General features: G+C 42.6%; 2 protein-coding genes and 1 long non-coding RNA gene across 8 annotated transcripts in view; 1 reads left to right on the plus strand and 2 right to left on the minus strand.

Moving 5' to 3' along the window:
• The window catches only part of kiaa1109 (KIAA1109 ortholog), a 41,407-nt gene extending 35,259 nt beyond the window's left edge, over positions 1-6,148 (minus strand). For all 6 annotated transcript variants that reach the window (XM_053844698.1, XM_053844700.1, XM_053844699.1 and 3 more), the window contains exons 1-9: positions 6,003-6,148; positions 4,354-4,483; positions 3,099-3,215; positions 2,472-2,550; positions 2,341-2,405; positions 2,095-2,266; positions 789-870; positions 450-643; positions 66-145 (exon numbers count right to left, since the gene is read on the minus strand). In XM_053844698.1, the coding sequence (XP_053700673.1) occupies positions 66-145; positions 450-643; positions 789-870; positions 2,095-2,266; positions 2,341-2,405; positions 2,472-2,550; positions 3,099-3,215; positions 4,354-4,459 (895 nt within the window). In that variant the 5' untranslated portion in view covers positions 4,460-4,483; positions 6,003-6,148. The remainder of the gene's footprint in view (positions 1-65; positions 146-449; positions 644-788; positions 871-2,094; positions 2,267-2,340; positions 2,406-2,471; positions 2,551-3,098; positions 3,216-4,353; positions 4,484-6,002) is intronic.
• A 3,025-nt stretch (positions 6,149-9,173) lies between these two features.
• Positions 9,174-21,376, minus strand: c9orf72 (C9orf72-SMCR8 complex subunit). The gene is made up of 10 exons (XM_053845783.1): positions 21,224-21,376; positions 19,597-20,091; positions 19,263-19,358; positions 18,432-18,496; positions 17,994-18,066; positions 17,514-17,630; positions 16,350-16,585; positions 16,213-16,270; positions 15,440-15,549; positions 9,174-11,687 (listed from the first exon to the last, which is right to left on the minus strand). Exons 2-10 carry the CDS (start codon positions 20,041-20,043, stop codon positions 11,501-11,503), a joined length of 1,389 nt encoding a protein of 462 aa, XP_053701758.1. The 5' UTR covers positions 20,044-20,091; positions 21,224-21,376; the 3' UTR covers positions 9,174-11,500.
• Positions 12,947-14,391, plus strand: LOC128747704 (uncharacterized). The gene is made up of 3 exons (XR_008412693.1): positions 12,947-13,130; positions 13,937-14,242; positions 14,332-14,391. It is a non-coding gene; the product is annotated as an uncharacterized LOC128747704 (long non-coding RNA).
• Positions 21,377-21,427: the final 51 nt, after the last annotated feature.

Genomic DNA, 21,427 nt, shown 5'->3' on the forward strand with positions numbered 1-21,427 from the left:
TCAGCGACATACTCGCATAAGCTCCAGCCGTTGTATTTACTTACCGTGTGTGTCTGTGTGTTTACCAGGCTCGTCTTGGTAATAATAGATGTCTACGTCATTGGACTGCATGACCACAAAGCCTTCACCCATCAGTCTGGGAGGTCTGGAGAAGAGAACAACAGGACGCTTCTTGGTTATGACAGGTCGAGTGGAAGTTGCACAACAAAGTTGTTCGCAAAAGTGCTGCACTTGGAACACAGTTACTGTCACAGGAGCAAAAATGGCTTTCTTGGTCCAGCCTCACCATCCTGCTTTTAATCTTCAGCAGACTTCAAGGACAGTGGGACATAATCCAGGCACTCCTCATTTACAGCTGCTATAATTAACACCTCACTTTTCAGAAGAGGATTTATTCGTCAAATGGGTTTGCTGCTTCGTTGGAGAGAGATCTGAGAAGTCACACTTACTCGTCGTTTTGTAAGCCCAGGTAGCGTGGACTTGGTACCAGCATGACTCGCACGTTCTCCAGCGAGCCTCTCACGATGTGCATGTACTGATCCAGGTGGCTGGATGGAGGCTTAGTGGCATATGTGAGGAGGGCATCTTCGAAGTTCACACACAGAGTTTGAGGGAGGTGGTGGTTCCCAAACGCAAGACGACCCTGCGAGACATCCATCGAATGCCAGTCAGAATAACCGTGCACACTTCGGTGTAAAAGGAGAGTGCAGACTTGCAGAGTCAAACGTGCTAAAGGTAGATGGGCAATGAAGTTTCAACATGAAGTACATGAAGGTGCTGGAACTCACTGTGCTGATGTTCACTTTGATGACGGGAATGAGCGAGCGCCATGATGAAGCGGGGTCGGGACTTTCTGCCTTGATGTTCACACTGCAACAACCAAAAACACCTCAGTATCTGTGCCAGCACCTGAAAATAAACGCTGCACCACTAAACTTCTCTTCCATCAATCAGTTTTACGAGACAACGGTTCAAATTTAAGCCATTTAAATCAATATTGGATTGAAGTGCGATTTAAACATTTGCGATCCACAATCCCTGAGGCGCAATCATCACAATCAGGTAACAATCAAGTCATTAACATCTTTCTTAATGACGGCATTAGCAGATTGTCACGCTGCTTCATTTCAACTTTCCTTCATTTATTCATGGAAACTGGCATAGAAAAGATTAAAACAAATCACTAAAAGGCTAGAAAGAAAAAGGAAAACATGAAAAATCTTGATGGATCACCTGAAGACTTAGTAGTAACAAATCATAGGCCTAGTAGTAACAAATCATAGGCCATTCACTTCCTTCTATACATTCACTTTTATTTCATCATTTTCATTTTGACCACTCGAATCCACTCATTGTTATTTGTAATCAGGGCTATATTTCACAGGTAATTTATCTCAATAGTCAATCTTTACTCCTTTAATAAATGAATGTTAGATTTACTTCCCTAACCGAGTGCATGTATTTAATCTTTGGGTCTTTGAGAATATATAAGTGATATATTGAAATTCAATGTTGTGGCAAAAGTGAAGCTTAAATGACAGTAGCGGTGGTTCAGAGACTTAGGAAGCAAAGTTGCAGAGATGAGAAATGACCCAAGTAAAATTTTGATTCTATTAATCAGGCAATACTAAAAGAGAGAACGATAAAGTGAGGAGATTGAAGAAGGCTGGGTTGTGGGAGCAAAGCCATCTCATAATTCCCCAGTTGTTTAACCTGGCTGACTGAAACATAAAGGCCAGCGCATTCCATGATTTGCTGTTACCTAACATGCTAAAATTGATATCTGGACATGACATGACATGACATTATTCCTTTAAATCATAGTAATTTTCAAGAGTACAATTCCAGGAAGCAAGAGATTCCAACATCCCTGGAATTATTAATACAATGCACAGAAATGACGCCAACTGAAATCATTTTCGGGGTACTAATAGATACTGTAAGGACGGTGTAACATCTTGTACATATGAACCCATATCGAGCCATCCACGAGCGCAATTCACCACTGGGAAAATAAATACTTTGTCAACATACAATAGCAGGGAAACTTCAAGAGCAAAAAACGGTCATGATTTGTGGTGCTGCTGCTCTCACCTCTCCAGGGTCTTGTTCTGCTCCCGAGTCCGGTCATCATCTTTCTTGGGTGTGATCAATGTGGGCTCCAGGCCAAACGTCTCCTGCAGCCGCGCATAGAGGTCGGTCCGGTTGTAGACATGAAACTCAAACCCGTTCACCGTCACGTAAAGCCTCGTCTCTGCCTTGGGGTCTGATGAAAAGCGATGACGACCTTTAATGTGTGTTTGAACATGACGATGAGGCAGCGCAGCATGCTAAACTCACCGTGTTGTTTTTGCTTTGGGTTATACATTTTCCACCATCGGAATATGAGGAAGCCATCTTGAATCCTGGGCAGGAATCATAGGCGCAGATTTAGAACGGTGACGTTAATAATGCAGGAGGTGTTGGATTACCTGATCGACATGTCTCGGTTGATGTAGTAGACGTCTCGAAACATGACTTTTCCAGATAGGACGGAGAATGAGAACGAACCTGTGGAGAGAGTGAAGGAGAGGCGGTGACATTAAACATGAAAATCCTTTTGATCCACATCTGTTTACGCTCGGATCCTCGACTAAAACTATAGATCGGTTTCTTCCTTTCTAAACACAACACAAATCTAACTTTTCGGATTCTTAATTGCCCTAAAATGTTTTTTGAATGATCAAAAACAAGCTTTCGCTCCTTTTTTCACAACTTCTTTAAGTCTACAAAAGTTGGTGTTATGATACTTAACAGATGTGACAGGCTCTTTTGGGAGGATTATGACAAATTTCTGTAAAAGTCTTGAACAGTTGAGGGGAAAATAACAGCTGCTCCACTTGTGAGAGGGTCTCCAGGCGTTTATAAATCACCTTGCGTGCCATATATAGAGAAGAAATTCAATCTGGTGTTTGGCTGCTCAGACTTGGTGGAGATAATCACAGAGAGCACCGGGCTCATCATGAAATATTCACAACACTGGAGTTAAGACCATGAATTGAAAGTTGCAGCTGGGTGGTGGCGAGGACCCCCCCGCCTGCCGCGGTTATCATGCGTACCGATGTGGATGTAGCCATCTTTGTAGAGTCTGTTGATGATGAGGGTGAGGATGAGGCCGATGTTGCGTGAGTTGTAATAAGTTAAATAGATGATCCATCCACAGGACAGAATGGTGGCTGAAAAAGAGCAAACATCACAATCACACTTAAATTATTTACAGCTAAAACTCATTTCTAAAATAAACACAGTATAACATAATTTGGAATTACTGTTCAGAACACAATTACGGCATTATTATGCAAATGTTGCTTCTTAATTTTTAATGACTTGCTAGTTGGCAAAGTGGGTGGTTCAGAGTCTCATTGAAGTGTATGGGCAGGAGTTGTCTGGCTGGGGCACAATAAGGGTGCTATTAGGGGTGACCCACATATTTGGCATCTCGGCACCTGACAGGGGGGTGGCCCTAATCTCCCAGGGGGCGTGTGCCCTAGTACTGTCTTTTATGCCTCAGAGCAATTTCAAAAGATACCACCTGCCTCCAAACCATCCTCAAATAAGCTGATACAGACCTCATATGGAAATATGAGGTCTGTATAATACTGAAACCAAATGAAACATGGTGTCACCCAACTTGCAAGGTTGTGCCGCATGTTTCAATCCACAGCCTGGTGCAACACCAAGGGCCCGGTGAGATCTGTCAACGTGTGACTAGAAACACCACACCGAGATGAAGTACAATAAGAAAACGCATGGAAAGACCTCGGGCCAAGATTTAATGGTACAACACACTGTGCAAGTTGTCATACAATGCATTATAAAACACAATGATAAGTATTACCAAAAGACATCATGTGTAAAAACAAACAGCCTAATGTTTCTTCATTAAAAGCAGAGGCGAAGCAACTTAAGGAACTGGTCTCGATTCTTGCAGTAAACAGAAACAGACACATTGCATAGTTGCAAAAAGGATATGCCCCAACTCACAGCTGTGAACAACACACACACACAAAGTCACATGTTTTTATGTTTTGTGGGGACCACTCATTGACATGATGCTTTCCCCAGCCTCTCACCCTAAACTTATACATCCAAAACAAATGGCTAACCTTAACCAGGACTTAAACCAAATTCAATTATAATGAACCAGTCATTTGGAAGTTTTAACCCTCAAATTAAGGCTTAACCTCATGCGGAGTGGACCAGCAAAAGGTCTCCATAAAGAGGTGTGTTTCCAAGAACACACACACACACACTAGTGGATAAAAACCACTTCTGACTCTGGAATAAAAATGTACATCTTTTGCTTTTACATACCCACAAGCAACCAGATGAAGTTTGAGTTGTGCTTGTTGAGAAAGTCATCCAGGTCCCCCAAAGAAGGGAAGGTGCTTTCATTGTTTTTGGAGCCAAGCACGTCCATGGCTACTGACTCTCAGTTCGAAGCCTGAAACAAAGAGAAACAATTCAAATGATTGTCCAAGTTCAAGCATGCATCAACAAGACACACAATGCCAGAGGGTGATGCCTGAATTCCACTTGAAGTTTCGATTGGACCAAACAGAAAATAACCTCGTTGAACAGGTTTCAGTGGTAAACACTATTTGGTAGAACAAACAGCAGCAATGGATTTGGGTGTTGCTGTCTAACGTATAGCAGCGTAATCAAATCTGTAAAAAGTCCAACAAAACACATGCTGAGAATTTCATGTGTCAGGCGGCACACGACTTAACAGCCACCACAGGATTATGACCCTGCAGGAATAGAAAATGCACTCATTGAACAGAGATTTTCTTGTGCTGTGAGACACTTGAGAACCTGGTGAAAATGAAAACAGGAAGTTAAAAGCACAGAAAGGAGTACAACAGGAATCTACTTGTTGCAGAGGAATGCTAAAGGAAGCAAATGATTAATCATGTCAAATTCTGGGCGGCAAACAAGTGAAAGAGGATCCCCACTCTCCTGACATATAACAATATAGGCTACACCTACATGAAGCCACTCACTCATACAGGACCTGCTATGACTGACAAGGATTTTAGTGGGAGGATTTTAGTAAGAACCACACAAGGATATAATGTATGCAGTAAAACACCAAGGAGCAATGAGAATGTTGTCATTGATAATGGCAACACCTTGAAACCACGGACCTAATATCCATTCAGCATCAACTACCTGGCTTCCAGGGGTGAGATGGTGCTGTAACCAGCTTTCAGTTCGCCACCGCTTTGACACAAACAGTCTTGAGATGATGAAGATGTGTACCTGCCTTCAATAACTTTTTGAAGTCAGTGGCCATACAAGCAGAGCAAGTTCATAGAGGAGAGAGAGTGTTGGACGTAGAATGTTGAATGAGGACATGAGGGAGTATGGTCAAGACAGGTTAAGGTGAGGAGTCTGACAAGTTGATGTTTTAGCTATATCCAAATGTAGAACTTCTATCCCCTTTAAACTGTGTCCAATATACAAACTTTATTCCACAACATTTGACATACATAGTTGTCATCTGGATATTGCCTCTCTAGCTAGTACTTAAAAGAGACAGAAATATTTGAAATATGTCACATGAGTGTGCAGAAGGAGACAGAGAACAGATGCTAGATGCATATTTATTTAAATCTTTTTCCCACTAAAGGTAAAGGAGAGTTTGAAGTACTGATGCAGTGTAGAGGTTTGTAATGACTGTGTAAGCCAAAAAGTCGCTAAGCTAAATCCCTGTCATATCCTCAGCTTTCTTAACATTCCCAGGAATTATGACGTCCATTATTTAATATCTCAGCCAGCTCTTGTAAATCCCATCTGGCCTACTGCAGCTAGTTTCTCTCCGGAGATCTGATATCAAGTTATTAAGCTCAACGGTGTCGTTAGCATTAAATGTAGCTTCGAGGCTAATGACAGCGGGCCGCACCCTGCAAGTTCCTCCTTTATAACTCGCACAAAACAGTCCCACAGAAACAGCGCTGTACCTTAACGCCAGGGTGGAATCATGTGGTTTCATCTTTGCTGCTGTGGTTCGAGAGTTGTCGTCCTCTAGTCGTGTCGGACATGGAGAGAGCTAGCATCCTCTGTTGAATATTTACCTGGCACCGAGCCAGCGCAAGTCTCTTCCGGGTGTGATGTCACCAGCTCAGGGAATCAGCCTATAGCAAAAATGACAGCTCGCCCTCTCGACCAATCAGAGGGCCGCGCTAACAACGTTGCTGGCATCGCTGACAGGCAGTTTAACGAACCAATCAACTGCAATGTTTTTATCGCGCGAGACGAGTGCCTCTGTTTTCTGGTGCGCTGATGTGAGGTGCGCGTGGAGTCAGTGGAGTTGGAAGGTGGATTTTCCTGACAGGAATACGGCGTTACCTGCAACGCCGTTCATCGTTACACGGCGCGTGTCATTCACCACAGTCACGCTCTAATGCTGTCGTCATCTGCAATGGGGAACATGAGTTCCGTCCTCTTTGAACGTTCCATATGAAGCACGTGTGTCAGACAAATACTCATCCACTTTGTGGTTGTTAGATCAAAGCCAAACTGAGATCTTTGTTGTTGCAAACTTATGTCTCAATCAGAGGGAAGGTTCACTCCTCATGTGACGTGTTGTGTAGTTTTAGAGAAAAATATCTTTTTTGGAAATAGTACTTGCCTCCAAGCTCTTCCGGTTTAATCACAGGTTTTTGTTTTTAGAAAAAAACAATATGTATTTGATGATCAAAACATTGTCCATTGTGAGCTTTTATTCTGCGATTTTTATAACAATATAAAATTGAATCCATTTGTTCAATATTTAACAATTAATGGGATTTAAACATTGCTGGATCGGACCGCCGTGGTGAAGAGGGAGTCGATCTACGTTCCCACCCTCACCTATGGTCATGAGCTTTGGGTCATGACCCAAAGGATGAAATCGCGGATACAAGCGGCTGAGATGAGTTTCCTCCGCAGGGTGGCTGGGCGCACCCTGAGATAGGGTGAGGAGTTGGGTCATCCGGGAGCTCAGGGTGGAGCCGCTGCTCCTCCACATCCAGAGGAACCAGCTGAGGTGGCTCGGGCATCTGATCCGGATGCCCCCTGGACGCCTCCCTGGGGAGGTGTTCCGGGCATGTCCTACCAGGAGGAGACCCCAGGGAAGGCCCAGGACTCGCTGGAGAGATGATGTCTCCGGTCTGGCCTGGGAACGCCTCGGGATCCCCCGGGAAGAGCTGGAGGAGGTTTGTGCGGACCGGGAAGTTTGGGCTTCCTTGCTCTGAATGCTGCCTCCGCGACCCGACCCCGGATAAGCAGCAGAAGAAGGTGAAGGCAGTATTTAACAATTAACAGGATTTAAATGATTTAAACAACAAAGAAGAAGATACTAATCTTACAATAGCAAAGTCCAACAAAAACAGTGGAGAAAGTGCTGAACAATACATCCAAATGGAGGTAGTGCATCTTAGGGGATGTGAAAATATAAATTGTTCTAATGATAATTCATGTTGTCATGTTACTCTCGAAGTCAATTGGACAAGATGTAAAATCTTAAAGGGTCATCTGTAGCTTGCTTGCTTGCACTCCCCACAGCATCCTGGTCGTCACCCCTTCTACGAACCTCCCCAGTTAATATTCTCTCCCTCACTTCAAACTCCAGTGCTTCTGTTTAAGTTCCCTCCATCTTTCAATGTGCAGCAGTTTTCAGATCTCCAGAGAAAACCGTTTTATAAGCTTCAGGCGACTACAAACTCTTAAATAAATTTGCAAACTGTTGTGTTCTGATCTCGTCTGGAGGTTCTTCTCTGCAGCCTTCTGGCACTTTCCTCTCACGTAAACACACTGCTGGTGTTTTCCTCAGCTTAATAGCCAACTAATGAATCTACACAGAGAAGATAAGTAACCTTTGTTTCAGGCCGACCTCAACCGATTAGTCCAACCTGACTCCGGCTGCTCCAAGAAAAAAATTAATTGGATCACAGACAACCCATCGTAATGCCACGCTTTAAGTAGCTCGCATGTACTCGCGGCACGACTTTCTGTCCGTTGCTTCAATTTCATTCCGCGACCAATCGCTGGCTAAATTGCTCCAGGTGAATTCCATGTCATGCTTTTCATCTCCCTTCCTCCTCAAATTTATTGTAGTGTAGTGAGTAAAATAATAAAATGCTGCTTGTTGTTATTCAGTCCAGATGGAGCTCCCAGTTGCCCCAGGCTCATGAATGTCTACAGAGGCTGGGTAGTCAGGGCTTTATGCACCGGAGGGTCACGTCAGGGAAGGAGCTGGGGCCCCTTCATATGCCTCTATTATTATGATCAAAAGATGAACATTTATTTATGTTGAAGAATGCTATCGATGACGTTTTTCAATGAGAAGATTTCTTTTTAAAGCTCACCAAACTTAAGGACTGAATAAAAAACACAGCCAATGAAAGGGGAAAAAACAGGGTTATTATTGAACAGATACACTTTTTTACTGGTAATAATCGGTAATTATGGAGTTCTTTAGAGAGACCTTTGATGACCAGTAGAAGTTAAAATATAGTCTGACTTAACACGATCCTCATCAGCTCTTTAAAATTACAAATAGCTGGATAGTACTCTTCTAATACACACATGAACAAGACGTTATTTTATGGTAATATTTGTGACTACTATGAGGCTTCATGAAGCACTGTCCTCATTTTCAGTGCTCAGAAGGTGAAGCGCTCGGTTTAAAAATGATGTGAGGTTTCATTGAAATGGCTGTTTAAATCCAAAGATGTTGGAGTAGACAGCGACACTGTTTCATGAAGCATCATGACTCCATCAATAGGTGCAACTGAACAGTCATTGTGAGGTTTCTAGATGGCGGGTTTCTATAGCTACTTAACATTTAGTGCGTTGTGGCTTTTGAAATAGTTACAAAAGTTTTGCGTTATACCTGAAGTGAGCCATATTAATTTAGTAGCGGGGCCAAATTTGTCCCTGCAACTTGAGTTTGAATCAAGTTTTATTAGTACAGTTTTTCTGAAGCCCTGACAAACACAGCAGGACTGTCGTATGGAGGCAGCATCTGTTCTTTGAATGGAGAAGTTTTGGGTTAGTGTTGCGGGGGGAAAAAAAGCAGAAACAATGGATAATAAATGAAATGAAATGAATGATAATAAATACAATTTAATTATGCAAACTGGGCTCAAAACTCGATGCGTGAATGAGAATAAAAGTCAACAATTTATTCTGACTAGCACATAATCTTAGGTAAAACTGCAGAATCACTTAACCTGAGTACAAAATCTGCAGTTGAGGATGGCGAACAAAACCTAATTTGTCATCCCCGAAACTCATATTCACATGTAAATATTGAGACTCGTGGGAGGACACACGGCCACAGACGGCACTTACCACAATGTCAAAAGCAATTAGCATATTCAGAAGCACACAAACTAAATTGTTTGACTTTAATATCACATTGTGTTTACAAGCAGGCGGATCATCCAAACAGTAAATAAGAAGTTGTAATTGAGGAGAATAATCAGTGCACATCAATTCACAGCACAGCTGAGCAAACACTTCGGGAGAAGCAGGTACAACAATTTGGTTTTTCACTCCTTGCTTGTGATAAAAAAATAAAACATTTCAGAACAAAAAGATGGCTACAACAGTAAACCAGTGAGATGTCAGGGGGGTTTCTTCTGGGTGGCAACATTTGATAGAAGCTGCTCTGGTTGGAGTTGCCGGTCTATTCAGAAAGCTTATTTTCAAGTGTTACAGTGAGATCCCATCAGAGGGCGCTGCATGAGATAACGCTGACGTTGGCACATCGAGTAATAGTGGCATCTCATTTTCAAGCAAAGGCATTTTACGGCATGAAAACAGACACCATTCCGATACATGCAAAGCAGTGACCATTGCTAACGTCATTGCACCATGCAAGGAGTTGTGCAAGGACGACTAGAAATGACTCGTGGTAAAACTTCTGAACCCATGTAACATGAGGACCTGTCACTATCAGCCGTACCGCTGCTTTGACAAGGCTTACAAGCGACCGCGGTGTCATGTGACCTCTCCTGTCCTCACGTTAAAGCCTCAGGCAACAATGTCATGCCAGTAAAGCCCCTTGATGTGATTCATGTTTTGGCTCCGAACAAAATCGGAGGATGAGTCGACAAAGCCCTGCTCATGATGTTTTTAGGCCATGACGTCATGGTTCCACACTGGTCTACATGTGGACAACCGATGACCGGCAGGTGTTTTTATCCAGGAGCAAAATAGCACTTTCAACAGCATTTATAGACTTCACATAAACAATACTTAACATTGCAATCCAAGATAATTTAAACATAAATCTTTAATACATTTCTAAAACAATATATTATTAAGCATGTAAAAACAACAAGTCTCTGGAGTCAATGTATCAAGGCATCACATTTGAGACTCAGTTAAGGCAAGCAATAAACACCATCACAGATTTAAACGTCCAAAAAGACCAAACGATTAAAAGCAAAATATTAAACTTCACTGCGTTTAACTCTCTTCATCACAGCTGGTTGCAAATATTTAAACAGTGAAACACCACACCGTCCTTTGAAAATGACATTCACGACCAGCAGAGACATTCATTAATGGAGTTTTCGAAAAAGGGCAACCCAACAGATCAAACTAGATCGCAGGCTTTTCTACAACAATGGCACTGAGTGAAGTAATAACTCGTCTTTTAATAAAATGATATTTAAATTTAATTTGGGGAAAAGTCCTGGTGGGCTCTCCTGCCAATTTGAGCACCATGAATTAATACAGAGCCACAGTGAAGGGATGGCAGAGACGGGATGAATTATGCATGCGGCTCAGAATAATTTAGGACTTCTAAAAGCTTTAAACTACTATATTATGATAAAAGTTGATAGGACCACTAAGAGCGCATGTCAGCAGCATATCAACAGCAGTTAGAGCTCACCATCGTCATTAAAACCAGGCAGAAATGTGAAGGGAGTAGGCACACAACTTGCAATGATGACATAGGGTTTTGAGTCATTCCCCTCCACGGAAGCACAACAAAAACATGCACAGAGCGTTGTGCAGTGTGTTACGGTCAACAGACCACAGGTGTCGTAACGACCGGCAAAATCTTCTCCAGCCTGCTGCGTGTTACGTCATAATGCAACAAGATTCTCCAGCCGCCTTCAATGGCGCCCAATGTGGGCCAAGATGAAGGACAAAGCTTAGGCCGCTGGCCAATTTTGCAGTGCCACGTTGGTTTGGCAGAGCTATTCATCTACGGCACATGGAGAAGGAACCTTGGCAAGGCAGCTATAGGAAGTGCCACAAATTGGTGACTTGCAATGATGAATCGGACAGTGTGAGTAGCAAGGGCGTGGCATAGAGATCGGTATCCAGCATGAGGCATGAATGAGGACAGACAAATGAAACCTCCTTGCTCTGACTTTCCTCACGTATTCTCTGTGCCTTCTCTTATCCTGGACCATCACACAGAATCTCTAAGTTTGCTATGTTCCTCGAGGCCAGGTCAAAAGCTCATGAGGACGTCTCGCTCTTGCATGCTAGTATAGAATGGCTTCCCAAACACGAAGGAGTGCAGTCCCGCCTTCAACTTCTCTGCAAAGGCCATGATGATACTCAGGTCACCTTCCACTGTAAGATCCAGGTCCGTCTTTAAGCTGCGCAGCGACCGAAATGGCTTCTTCCCCTTTTGCCTGTGAAGATAAAAGAGGTCACATTTTAGCGCGGCTGTGAACAACTCGCCAAAGTTTCAGCGAAGGATTTGCATCTCGTTGGGGTGCAGCTGTGCGCCGGAACGCCACGCCACAATGAATTATGTATGCTGCTGCTTGTGGATGTCAAGCGAGCATAAAGAACGTCGTCAGGGCACCTGTAAAATAGTTTGCCCTTCGACTGCGGGCTGTTAGTGACACAATAAACACGAGCATGTTAATGCCCCGACATGCCTTTGTAGATGCCGTTATCGCTAAAGCGTTTGTGATCCGACATGGCTATGAAATGGAACTGATTAAATATTTACAAGAATGTTCCGGCTGAGAAGTGGGATTCAGACCATTAGACGATTCATTACGGTTCATAACTGTGAGGGAGAATGAGAGCCGCCTGGCTAAGAATCATAGAGCCAGAGCTGGCAAAGGCATCTCTATTAAGCAAAGCTCGTTCCCCTTCGGTTTATTGCTTGTTCTGATCTTTGTTTTCATCCTATTGTGAGGACACCAGAGGACCTGAATTGCCATGGCTTTCACTCCTGACTTTATTGTCAATATATACCTCGCACATGAATCCATTCAGATAAGGTTCAACCCCCCATGATTTCTTTAAACAAGCCACTTATATATGTTAATGTAACAGGTCAGCGTTAAGATTCACACGGGTGCTCTCAATTCAAGGCAAAGCCTGATCCGACTCTCAGGGATAATCCAGTCACAAGAGGTTCACTAAGGTTCACCGGACCTTGCACTTTCACCGGGGCGGGGTGGTGCCACTTTTCGTGTCCCCAGAGTATTTACAAACCCTTGTTTGTCCGCCCCACACATCTGTGGCTGTTAAACAATTACAGACTCAACAGGGATCAGAATCTCACACAGTCCGCTGCTTCCGTCAGGAACTAGCCCCTCCCAAAATTAGTCATGGCTCCCATTGAGCCATTGGAGATGAAAAGAATGTTAGATGAGTAACAAATGAAATCTAAAGACAATACATGAGTGCTGCAAGATGAGAGTTGCTGTGAGCAATAATGAAATGGACAACAAAAATGTCAACACTGAGTCTGTGGTACTGGCATGTGTAAAATGGTAGTTTGAAATCCTATCAATGGAATCAGTTAGAAAAAATGCCAGTCACAGTTGGAGATGAGATCCAACCCCAGTTGGGGTGGTCCAACCCCTTATGGGTTTATGAGAGAATCAAGGGTGGAGAGTGAGAAAGACTGACAGATCAGTGAGCATGAGGATCAGAGCGTAGGGACAAAGTCGAATGTCAGAGCTCTCCACTCATGTGAAGACTCCGCTGGAGATTGCGAGAGAAAATAGAATGTGGTGCTGACGATACGCCGCTGGATCCTGTTAGATCAACATTGGTTTCCTTCGTTGTGTTTGTTTTCTTTGGGGGCGCCACCTTAACGATAAATTGCTCTGGTAAGTTTCCCTGAAACAGCAAAAACAGCTGACATAAAAAGAAATTGCTAAACGAAAAATGAAAGTGTTTTGCGCAGCTACTCCCCAAGTTTGTCACATTCGGTTACAGAAGGGGAAAACAAATCACAATAGAGGGAGAGAGGGCCTGCTGTCTAAACAGCAGCCTGAAGGTGGGCCTGCTCAGAAGTGGATGAGTCAGGAGCAGGTGGAGAGCAGGTCTCCTCGTGGGGGGACTTATGAGAGCAGGAGAGGAGTTTTAAAGTGAATACATTTCATCACTATTAGAGCTTTAACAAGCGGAGTCCCGCGAGAGGAGGCCCTTAAAATGGCCCATATTAGTCATTTCCTACATGAGCGGCAATTAGCCTTTTAATTGAATATTACAATATTAAGCAGGCACTTCTTGGCTTCACTGCTGCAGCCTGATCACTCTGTATTACTTCCACTATAATGTCTTCGGTAGGTGCTTTTACCTTCAGACTGATTAAGCATGGTCACTCTGCTGGTCAGTTGCAAGGTGTAGTCGGTCTGGTTTCCATTGAGCACAGACTCAAATTCAAGACAATGATTTGTGGGAGCCCAAGGAGCTGCTGAGGACCTCCATGACTTAAGGGGCAGTTAGCAAACCAGGTCAGGATTGGCCTAGGGACACTGTAAAGGTCACATTCGCGAAGATCTGGGCGGACAGCTATCTGTCAACAGAATCCCATGGTGTGTACCTTTCTAAAATGAGAAATGGTCCTGGAAGAATAAGCCACAGCGGTGCTTGCACTCTGCAGTTAACTTTCTTTTTGGATTGCCTGCAGAAGAAAGAGGCAGCAGAAACCATCCAGACGGACAATGCACCAAAGAAGACCATACCATGTGCAGAAACATATCGATTCACCCGGTTATATTCACGCAGCGTTTATTCTACAGCTGCGGTATAAATGAACCCGATGAGCTCATTATTGCGAAGCCCATTTATTTCATGTTTGCGACGCCTTTGATTACAGGCATAAAAAGCGGTGTATAAAAAAGTGCTAATCAAAATTCCGACACTCCTCTAGTGTGAGAAGACAAGATCACATTTTTCACAGCTCAACAAAACATTCCCTCCACCCCCTCCCAAGGTAAGCAGTGTTCTCAATGTTCTCTCCACTACACATTTGTGTTTCCTCCAGCACAGCTCTGATTTAAAGCTTTTCCTTTACACCTCCAGTCAACCGAGTCTTCAAAAACAGAAGCGCTTGCCATTATTCCGGCGGATTTCCATCCACAGCTCCGACCACACAGGTACGAGCGAGGCTGCGCTCTGCATGCATAACGCTTGCTTTTGTTTGAGATTCTCACGGCGTGCGGCTTCCCTGCTGTCAATCCTGCGAGTGGCATTTCAGATGTGATTCAGTTTTCTCTTCAGAGAGTGGTGACTGATGTTTTCCAACTGGAAATGATGTCGTGTTGTTCTGCACCACTGTGTACGATCCTTAAAACACCCCCCCGGGATGGTGGCTCCTCAAACACAGGTGACTCTTCGCTCATTAGTGAGGGTGTCACTAGTGACTGTATTCTCAAACAACGTGAAAGGAAACACCAATATTTGCTGAGCTAAACAAGCCTCAACAGTTTTACAGCTGTGATGCATGGTGTGTGAATTTTCTAGATGCTGTGCTACAAACATTTTGTTAGAGACTGTATGGAGTTAGTTTTATTCAGTTCTATATTTTTTTCAGTATTTTTGGGGGTGTTATAGTTCCTGTTTCAATCAAAGACTATAAAGTACCGGATTACTAGAATTTAGAAATAATAAAATCATTACAAAATTGTTTTTACATTTGTTTTCAAAAAATATATAAAATTTAAATACAAAAATCAGGAAAATATAAAAAAAAAAATAAAAAATATGAATACAATTCTTTTACAAAAAAACAAAACAAAACTATTACTCAAATTGGAGTGTGATGAAACAAATATTTGTGATTTAAAGAGAAAAAAAAAGAAGAAAATGCGATCAGGCGATGGGAAAAGTATTAAAGAAAAACTTTTTTTGAATTAAATAAGAAACAGTAATAATAAAAGAAAAACAAGAGCCCTTAAACATGTGTTCATGAGATTGTGGATTCATTTGTAATATTATTTATTATGTGGTTGGAAACAAGCTCGCAGCTGGCGCATGACAATCCAACATAACATTGCTCATAAGTTACAGCTCAGATGAAGCAAAAATGTTACTCATCGATAACTTGCATGTAATGTTATGTTCATAAGTCTGTGAACATAACATTACATGCATATAATGTTAAAGTGAGTAAACTTTGAACATTTCTTACGTCTCATCCTCGATGTACTTGAGCAGCGTGAGCGCCTTCCTGTGGAGCAGCAGCAGGAACTGGGCCAGATAGGTGCTCCGCAGGGACAAGCCGGGTTTCAGCATGAACACCTGGGCGCAACACAGAATGTCAATTAGTAGTCCAGACCGGAGCACTGCTGGAATAACACACACAACCTGCTCTCCATTGTGACAACCTTGACTAGGAAGCATATCACGGTTGCCAGGAGAAAAACCTGCCACTGCAACTCTGGGAGTCATGTCAAGGTATAAAAAGAAAAAAAAAAAGTGTCACCCGAGGGAACCAACGCTACATTTCTACTCTCTTGTCTCTGGAGACCAGAGCGGTGAGATGAAGCCACGTCTAGTGTTTGCTCTGATACGGATGCTGAGGTTTAATACAAGTGTAATCTGGGCGAACAAAAATAATACATCTGTCAGAAGAGAGTTTGCACTTTTCAACATGGACAACTCCATTTATTACTAATATAATGAGAAGCATATCTCTTATTTAATTTAATAAAAGAAAAAGCGCTTTTATTCAGCTTTATTCATTTATTTGGTTTTTTAAAAATCAAGACATTAAAATCCAAATATTAAAGCAGACAAGTGTTGGGAAAAAGGTTCATTAAAGTGGCCCTGGGGAGCAGCCATGACTGACAGATAGAGCTTGTGATGCCTTGTTAGTGTCAAGGAACTAATGAGCCTTCATTACAGTGTAATTAAAACTCCGCAGTTTAACTTGAATAGTTGGTGAAAGTAGCGTGAGCCCACCTCATCTATAAAGGACTTCACCAGCGTGTCTTTGTGCAGAACGTCTTGGAAAATATTCCTACCAGCAAAAGAAAGTGGATTATTAACCAGCGCACAGCAGAGATATGATTCGGTGCAAATATGTGAAATGGGCTCACAGGTCGGGGGTGAAGGTCTCATCGGTGTGGATCACTGTGTCCGGAGGGATTTCGTCCTCGCTGTCTGTTTTCCACAGAGCGCTCAGTTCTGAGCGCATGTAACGCCGCTGGTTGTACGTGTGCTCGTGACACGGCGGCATCTGCTTGACCGTGTTGATGTCCACGTCTATGTGTGTGGTGGGGTAAGGGGAGTAGAGGACCTGACGGAAGGGGAGTACGAAGCTGCCTGTCGAGTCCTGGGAGAGAGTGGAAAAGGAAGTGAAAAGAAAAATCTTGTAAACTGATGATATCAAGTGTCATAAACATTCAACGTTATTAAACAATAGTTTGTCGAAATTGAATTGAATCAAAATAACTTGCAATATATGGACTAGAATATTATCAACATAATTCATATATAATGGCTAGAAAAGCACCTAAATAAATAAAAACAACATTAAGCAATACAATTCATTCATTCCTGGTGTTATAATAGGACAGTTACAAACACTCCCTAATCTCAATTTGAGAGTGTCACACTCTACTCTTACATCTGTTTACCCAACACATTTGAAGGAGTGTCCTCGGGTGTCTATGGTTAATCATTCAGTTGTTTCTCTTGAGCCTCCAGACACTTTTCTTCCTCCTACTTTCTTCAGCTCTTGGAAGTCTATTGGACTTGGGCATGTTAATAGGTTCCTTTTCAAATTACATTTTATAAAAATAAATTATAAAATAAAATAATAATACCAAATAAAACAAAGAAAAAGTAATCATATTTTACAAACAAAAATAATAGCTAAATATGACATGCTTTGAAAGAAAATACTTTTGTGATTTTTAAACAGTGAACATAATAATAACAAAAATACATAAAATGAAAAATAAAAAAGTAACAGGTGAGATATTTTAACATAGGTAAAAAAAATAGCCATCACAAAAATGAAATTATAAAATTAAAATTTCATAGCTCTCTGAAAAAGGGCCAAGCCACCTTCCGCCCAGCAGTAAAAAAAACATCAAGCTGTGTGATATTAAAGAAGCAAGGACGTGGAAAGAAAAAAGTCATATTAGATAAACACAGACAGACTGTAGACAACAACAGTCTGAGCAAACAAGTCTGCAATTTGGCCTGCGCTGCAACTTTAAACGGCTGCGCGTGACAGCAGGGAGGCGGCGCTTTACCTTGAGCAGACCCTGCACAAACAAGCCGGTGTCGTACTTGAAGGAAGCGTCGGCCTTGCAGAGGCGGGAGCACTTCCTCTCCACCGGCGTCAGGAAGAGACACAGCGTCCGCACAATCTGAGCAATAAATAATGATCTTTGTAAGGAGCGATTTTAATTCATCAACCACGCCAGACACGTCCGTCCTCCAGTCGCCCCGAGGCCTCTTATGAAACACAATTAAAGCTGTGATTCAATTATAGATCGATTTAATGTTCCGGCTAATAAAACTTCACATAACGACGTGTTCAATAAGAACTCAATTGAAGGTTTGTAGCAGCTTTCAACAAGACATCGCGAAAACACTCAATCCATTTTTATGGCCGCCTCAGGTTTGGACATCTTCAAATGAGTTTTGCCGTCACCATTAAAACATCAGCACCGACAAGTCAGAGAGAATCAGATGGAGGACAAGAGAAGTGTGGTGGGCAGTACATTTACCTTGTTCACTTTATCTGGGTTGCTTCCAACCACTATTGAGCAGCCGCAGGTCTGGAGATGAGAGCTAATGGCCCTGCATAACACAAGACAGGGAGCGTAAATAAGACCCTTGGCTTCGCTAACAAGAGCGAGTATAAGTGACTATCAAGGCAACACAGGACTTGTGAGGCGATACATGTGGCAGGCTGACAGTCTAGATCAGTCTAGAGTAGCTCTTGGTATTCAAAGTGAAACCCATCCATCACACGTAGCTCATGAGTTAAGGCCTATTTCTCCCGGAAAACAAAAGTCCGGCGATGATGAAGCTGTCAGATCAAACAGCCCTTTACCTTCAACGTCCCCTCCAGGGCGAAAACGGCGGTAAAGTGGGGAGCAATTACTTATGAGCAGAAGGTTGATGGCTGTTAAACGCCACTGTTCGTCATTTGGACCACTTACTTGTGCAGGAAGTCTTCGTGGCAGCTGTCCCCGATGTCATCATCATTTAGCACCGTGTCCTTTATCTACACGGCGGGAGAGAAACAGACGGAGAAATCAACAGAAGAGTGACGATCAATGCCAGATTCCTCGAGGACTTTGATCCATTCATTTACATGGCATCTCCACATTAAAGAGAAATAAACGTGTTGGATCGCAGCAGGGGGGAAACCATGGGGGGAGAAATGGCTGAAACAGATGTAACTGCAGTATGAGTCTGCTCTATTATGACCAATGACAGAAGTGAAAGTGCGTGTTATAATAAGCTTTAGAACTGGACCATACTTTACACACAGCGTCACTGAGGATCCAAACATGACCACAATATTACACCCAGCAAAGGTGTTAACATAATAAACAAAGCAGATGAACTGCTCAACACTCCCAACAAGAAGTGGAATTTGTCTTTATCGGCACTTCTCCACTCCAGTGGGACCCAGATTTCAACACCTAATCTTCAGCAGTACTTTCTCGCAGCGCTGCTAATAAGAAGCACCAACAACCTGATTACAGCACCTCAGCCTCCTGCTGGTGTTAAATCACTGCAGCAGCTTGTTAAAATAAACCTTGCAGACTCGGAGCATAATCACATAATCTTCCGTGTGATATTCCTCACCTTTAAGCCCTGTTTTTCCAGTTATTCCAATTCCAAACGGAGGAAATCAATATGGTCTCATGAGTGATTGATAATTAGAGAAAAGTTTTGGAAACTAAAATGCATCTGTCGGAAAGTGAGTCGAAAACTTATATTGAATTGGTGGTGTTTATGATAAGAACAGGAAAGTGTCTCACGTCGATATCCTCTGAAACGCTGTGTGTCTTCATGGAAGCCAGCAGCTCCATGATGGGAATGATCTCCAGACTCAGCACAGAGATGATGTTGTAACCCTGAAATCGAACAAGAAACTAGTCAGTCTCAATGGATATGCTCAAGTTGCAGGCGTAAGTTGCCCAAATTCCTTGTTTCTTCTTCCTTACTCCCCGTCTCACTCCTTCTCCTCTGCTTCAGTAGAAACTCACCACCTAAGGCTGACGATTCCTATCTTGCGGCCAACTCTCAGACGGACTATGCACTCACACACTGTAGGTATAAATAAAGTCTAAAAGAAGCAGAAGGGAAAAGTACCTTTTGCATCCAAATGCGTCCCCTGCGAATGACGTGCTTGAGCCGCTCCACACAGATGGTGTGTAGAGGCAGATAGAAGGCCAGCTCACTCTGAGGCAGAATAATAGACAGAGCACACGTGTTCTTGTCCCCCTTCAGCTCCCCGTCAAAGATCAGTGACACAATAATGACCCCTTTCTCCGCCAGGACAAAGAACTTGACATCCACAGCTCCGCACTCGGCGCTGCGGAGGATCTCCCCGTTGAGTGTGTGGTTTGCCAGGAAGGTCACCTCGGCGTCACTGAGGATCATAGCCTGATCGCCTTTCGGCGTCCAGATGTGGCGCACGCGTGGCCCCAGGATGTTGTCCCAGTAGGCAAACGTGGCCGCCAGGAGAGGACACTCTCCCTCCACGGCGACCTCAGACTTCGCCACTGCAGGTGACTGAGGAGCCCCGCCTGAAGACATTGCAGTGGTTGCGAAATCTCAATTTGTGACGGCCACAGGATCTTCAGTCTGTAACCATAGCAAAGGACAAATTATTTTTTTTTACATAATAAAAACGTGCCATTTTGTTGAAATCAGTTTGAACTATGACCATTTTAAAGTGAAAATGACTCACTTTAACCTACATAGATTATCATAAAAAAAGTTTACGTTTTGAGTCACAAGCACATTTTTTGTTTTTTTAATTTATTTGAGCACAAATAAATAAAACAGACCATGTTAACCCCTTTAAAGACACTGTATGTAAAATCACTCATAAAGAATGAATGCATGTGATCATCCACGGAAAGGAGAAGCTAATAAAATTGACAGTTATTGAGGCTCTCATGACATCCATGGGAAGTACTTGAGATTCTGCCGTGTCATTCAAATCAATGTGAATAAAATCTGTACTCTCAGGTTTCCCGTTTGTCAGAACATCAATACATTGAAATGATTGTCACTCACAGAGGATAGATAGACAGACAGACAGACAGACAGACAGACAGACAGATGGATAGATAGATGAATGATACAGATAGATAGATATATAGATGAATGACAGACAGACAGATAGATAGATAGATCGATAGATGAATGATAGACAGATAGATGATAGATAGATGGATAGACAGGTGAATGATAGACAGATAGATGATAGATAGATAGATAGAAAGATAGATGAATGATAGACAGATAGATAGATAGATAGTAGGTGAGAAGTGGGAAGAGCGCGATTTAGACGCCATAAAAAACGAAATTTCTCGAGGTGTCATAAACAGGTTGATTTAACATCATATGACTTTCAAGTTAGGATGTGAAACTGATATAGCACACGTGACAATGTTCCTTTTTAAGTACAAAAAAGAAACCTAAACCGCCAAACTATAGATGTTCAATGCACTAAGACACACCGACCGTGATACATTTTTATTTATTGATACTGAATATAAAACTGGTAAACAAATGCCTTAACATGAAACAGAGCAGTAAGCACAGTACCTTAAAGACGCTGCCTCAAAAAAGAGGCATGCAGACGTTATTTAATGTAATGCAATAACGTCTGATATTTTACATTCATACCACATACCGAATTTTAATCAAAATGCTAACTCAAAGGCTAACATTAGCTATAATATCGCAGAAACACACTCGTACTCACTTGTATCTGATTTCGGAGGACTTCCCCGCCGGGTGTTGCCTACAGTTTCAGCTTTAAAATCACAGAATAAATCTCCATCGTGTCAGATTTTGTCAACACGAACGACCATCGTTTACAAAGCAGGCTACTGCAGTTGTCTTCCGGCTACGTCACGCTTACGTCATCGCTGTATTGGAACACAGCAGCGCCCTCTGACGAATGAGG

The sequence above is a fragment of the Synchiropus splendidus genome, chromosome 16 (genome assembly GCF_027744825.2).
Source record: "Synchiropus splendidus isolate RoL2022-P1 chromosome 16, RoL_Sspl_1.0, whole genome shotgun sequence".
In the NCBI taxonomy this organism is placed as follows: domain Eukaryota; kingdom Metazoa; phylum Chordata; class Actinopteri; order Syngnathiformes; family Callionymidae; genus Synchiropus; species Synchiropus splendidus.

Coding starts and splice junctions, on each gene's coding strand:
- c9orf72 (XM_053845783.1), bottom strand. CDS start 20,043: ATGTCTTCAGGCGGGGCTCCTCAGTCACCTGCAGTGGCGAAGTCTGAG. Junction 18,067..18,431: donor CACGAAGACTTCCTGCACAA/GTAAGTGGTCCA, acceptor TGTGTTATGCAG/GGCCATTAGCTCTCATCTCC. Junction 11,688..15,439: donor AAGTACATCGAGGATGAGAC/GTAAGAAATGTT, acceptor TTATCTTCACAG/GCAAAAGGGGAAGAAGCCAT.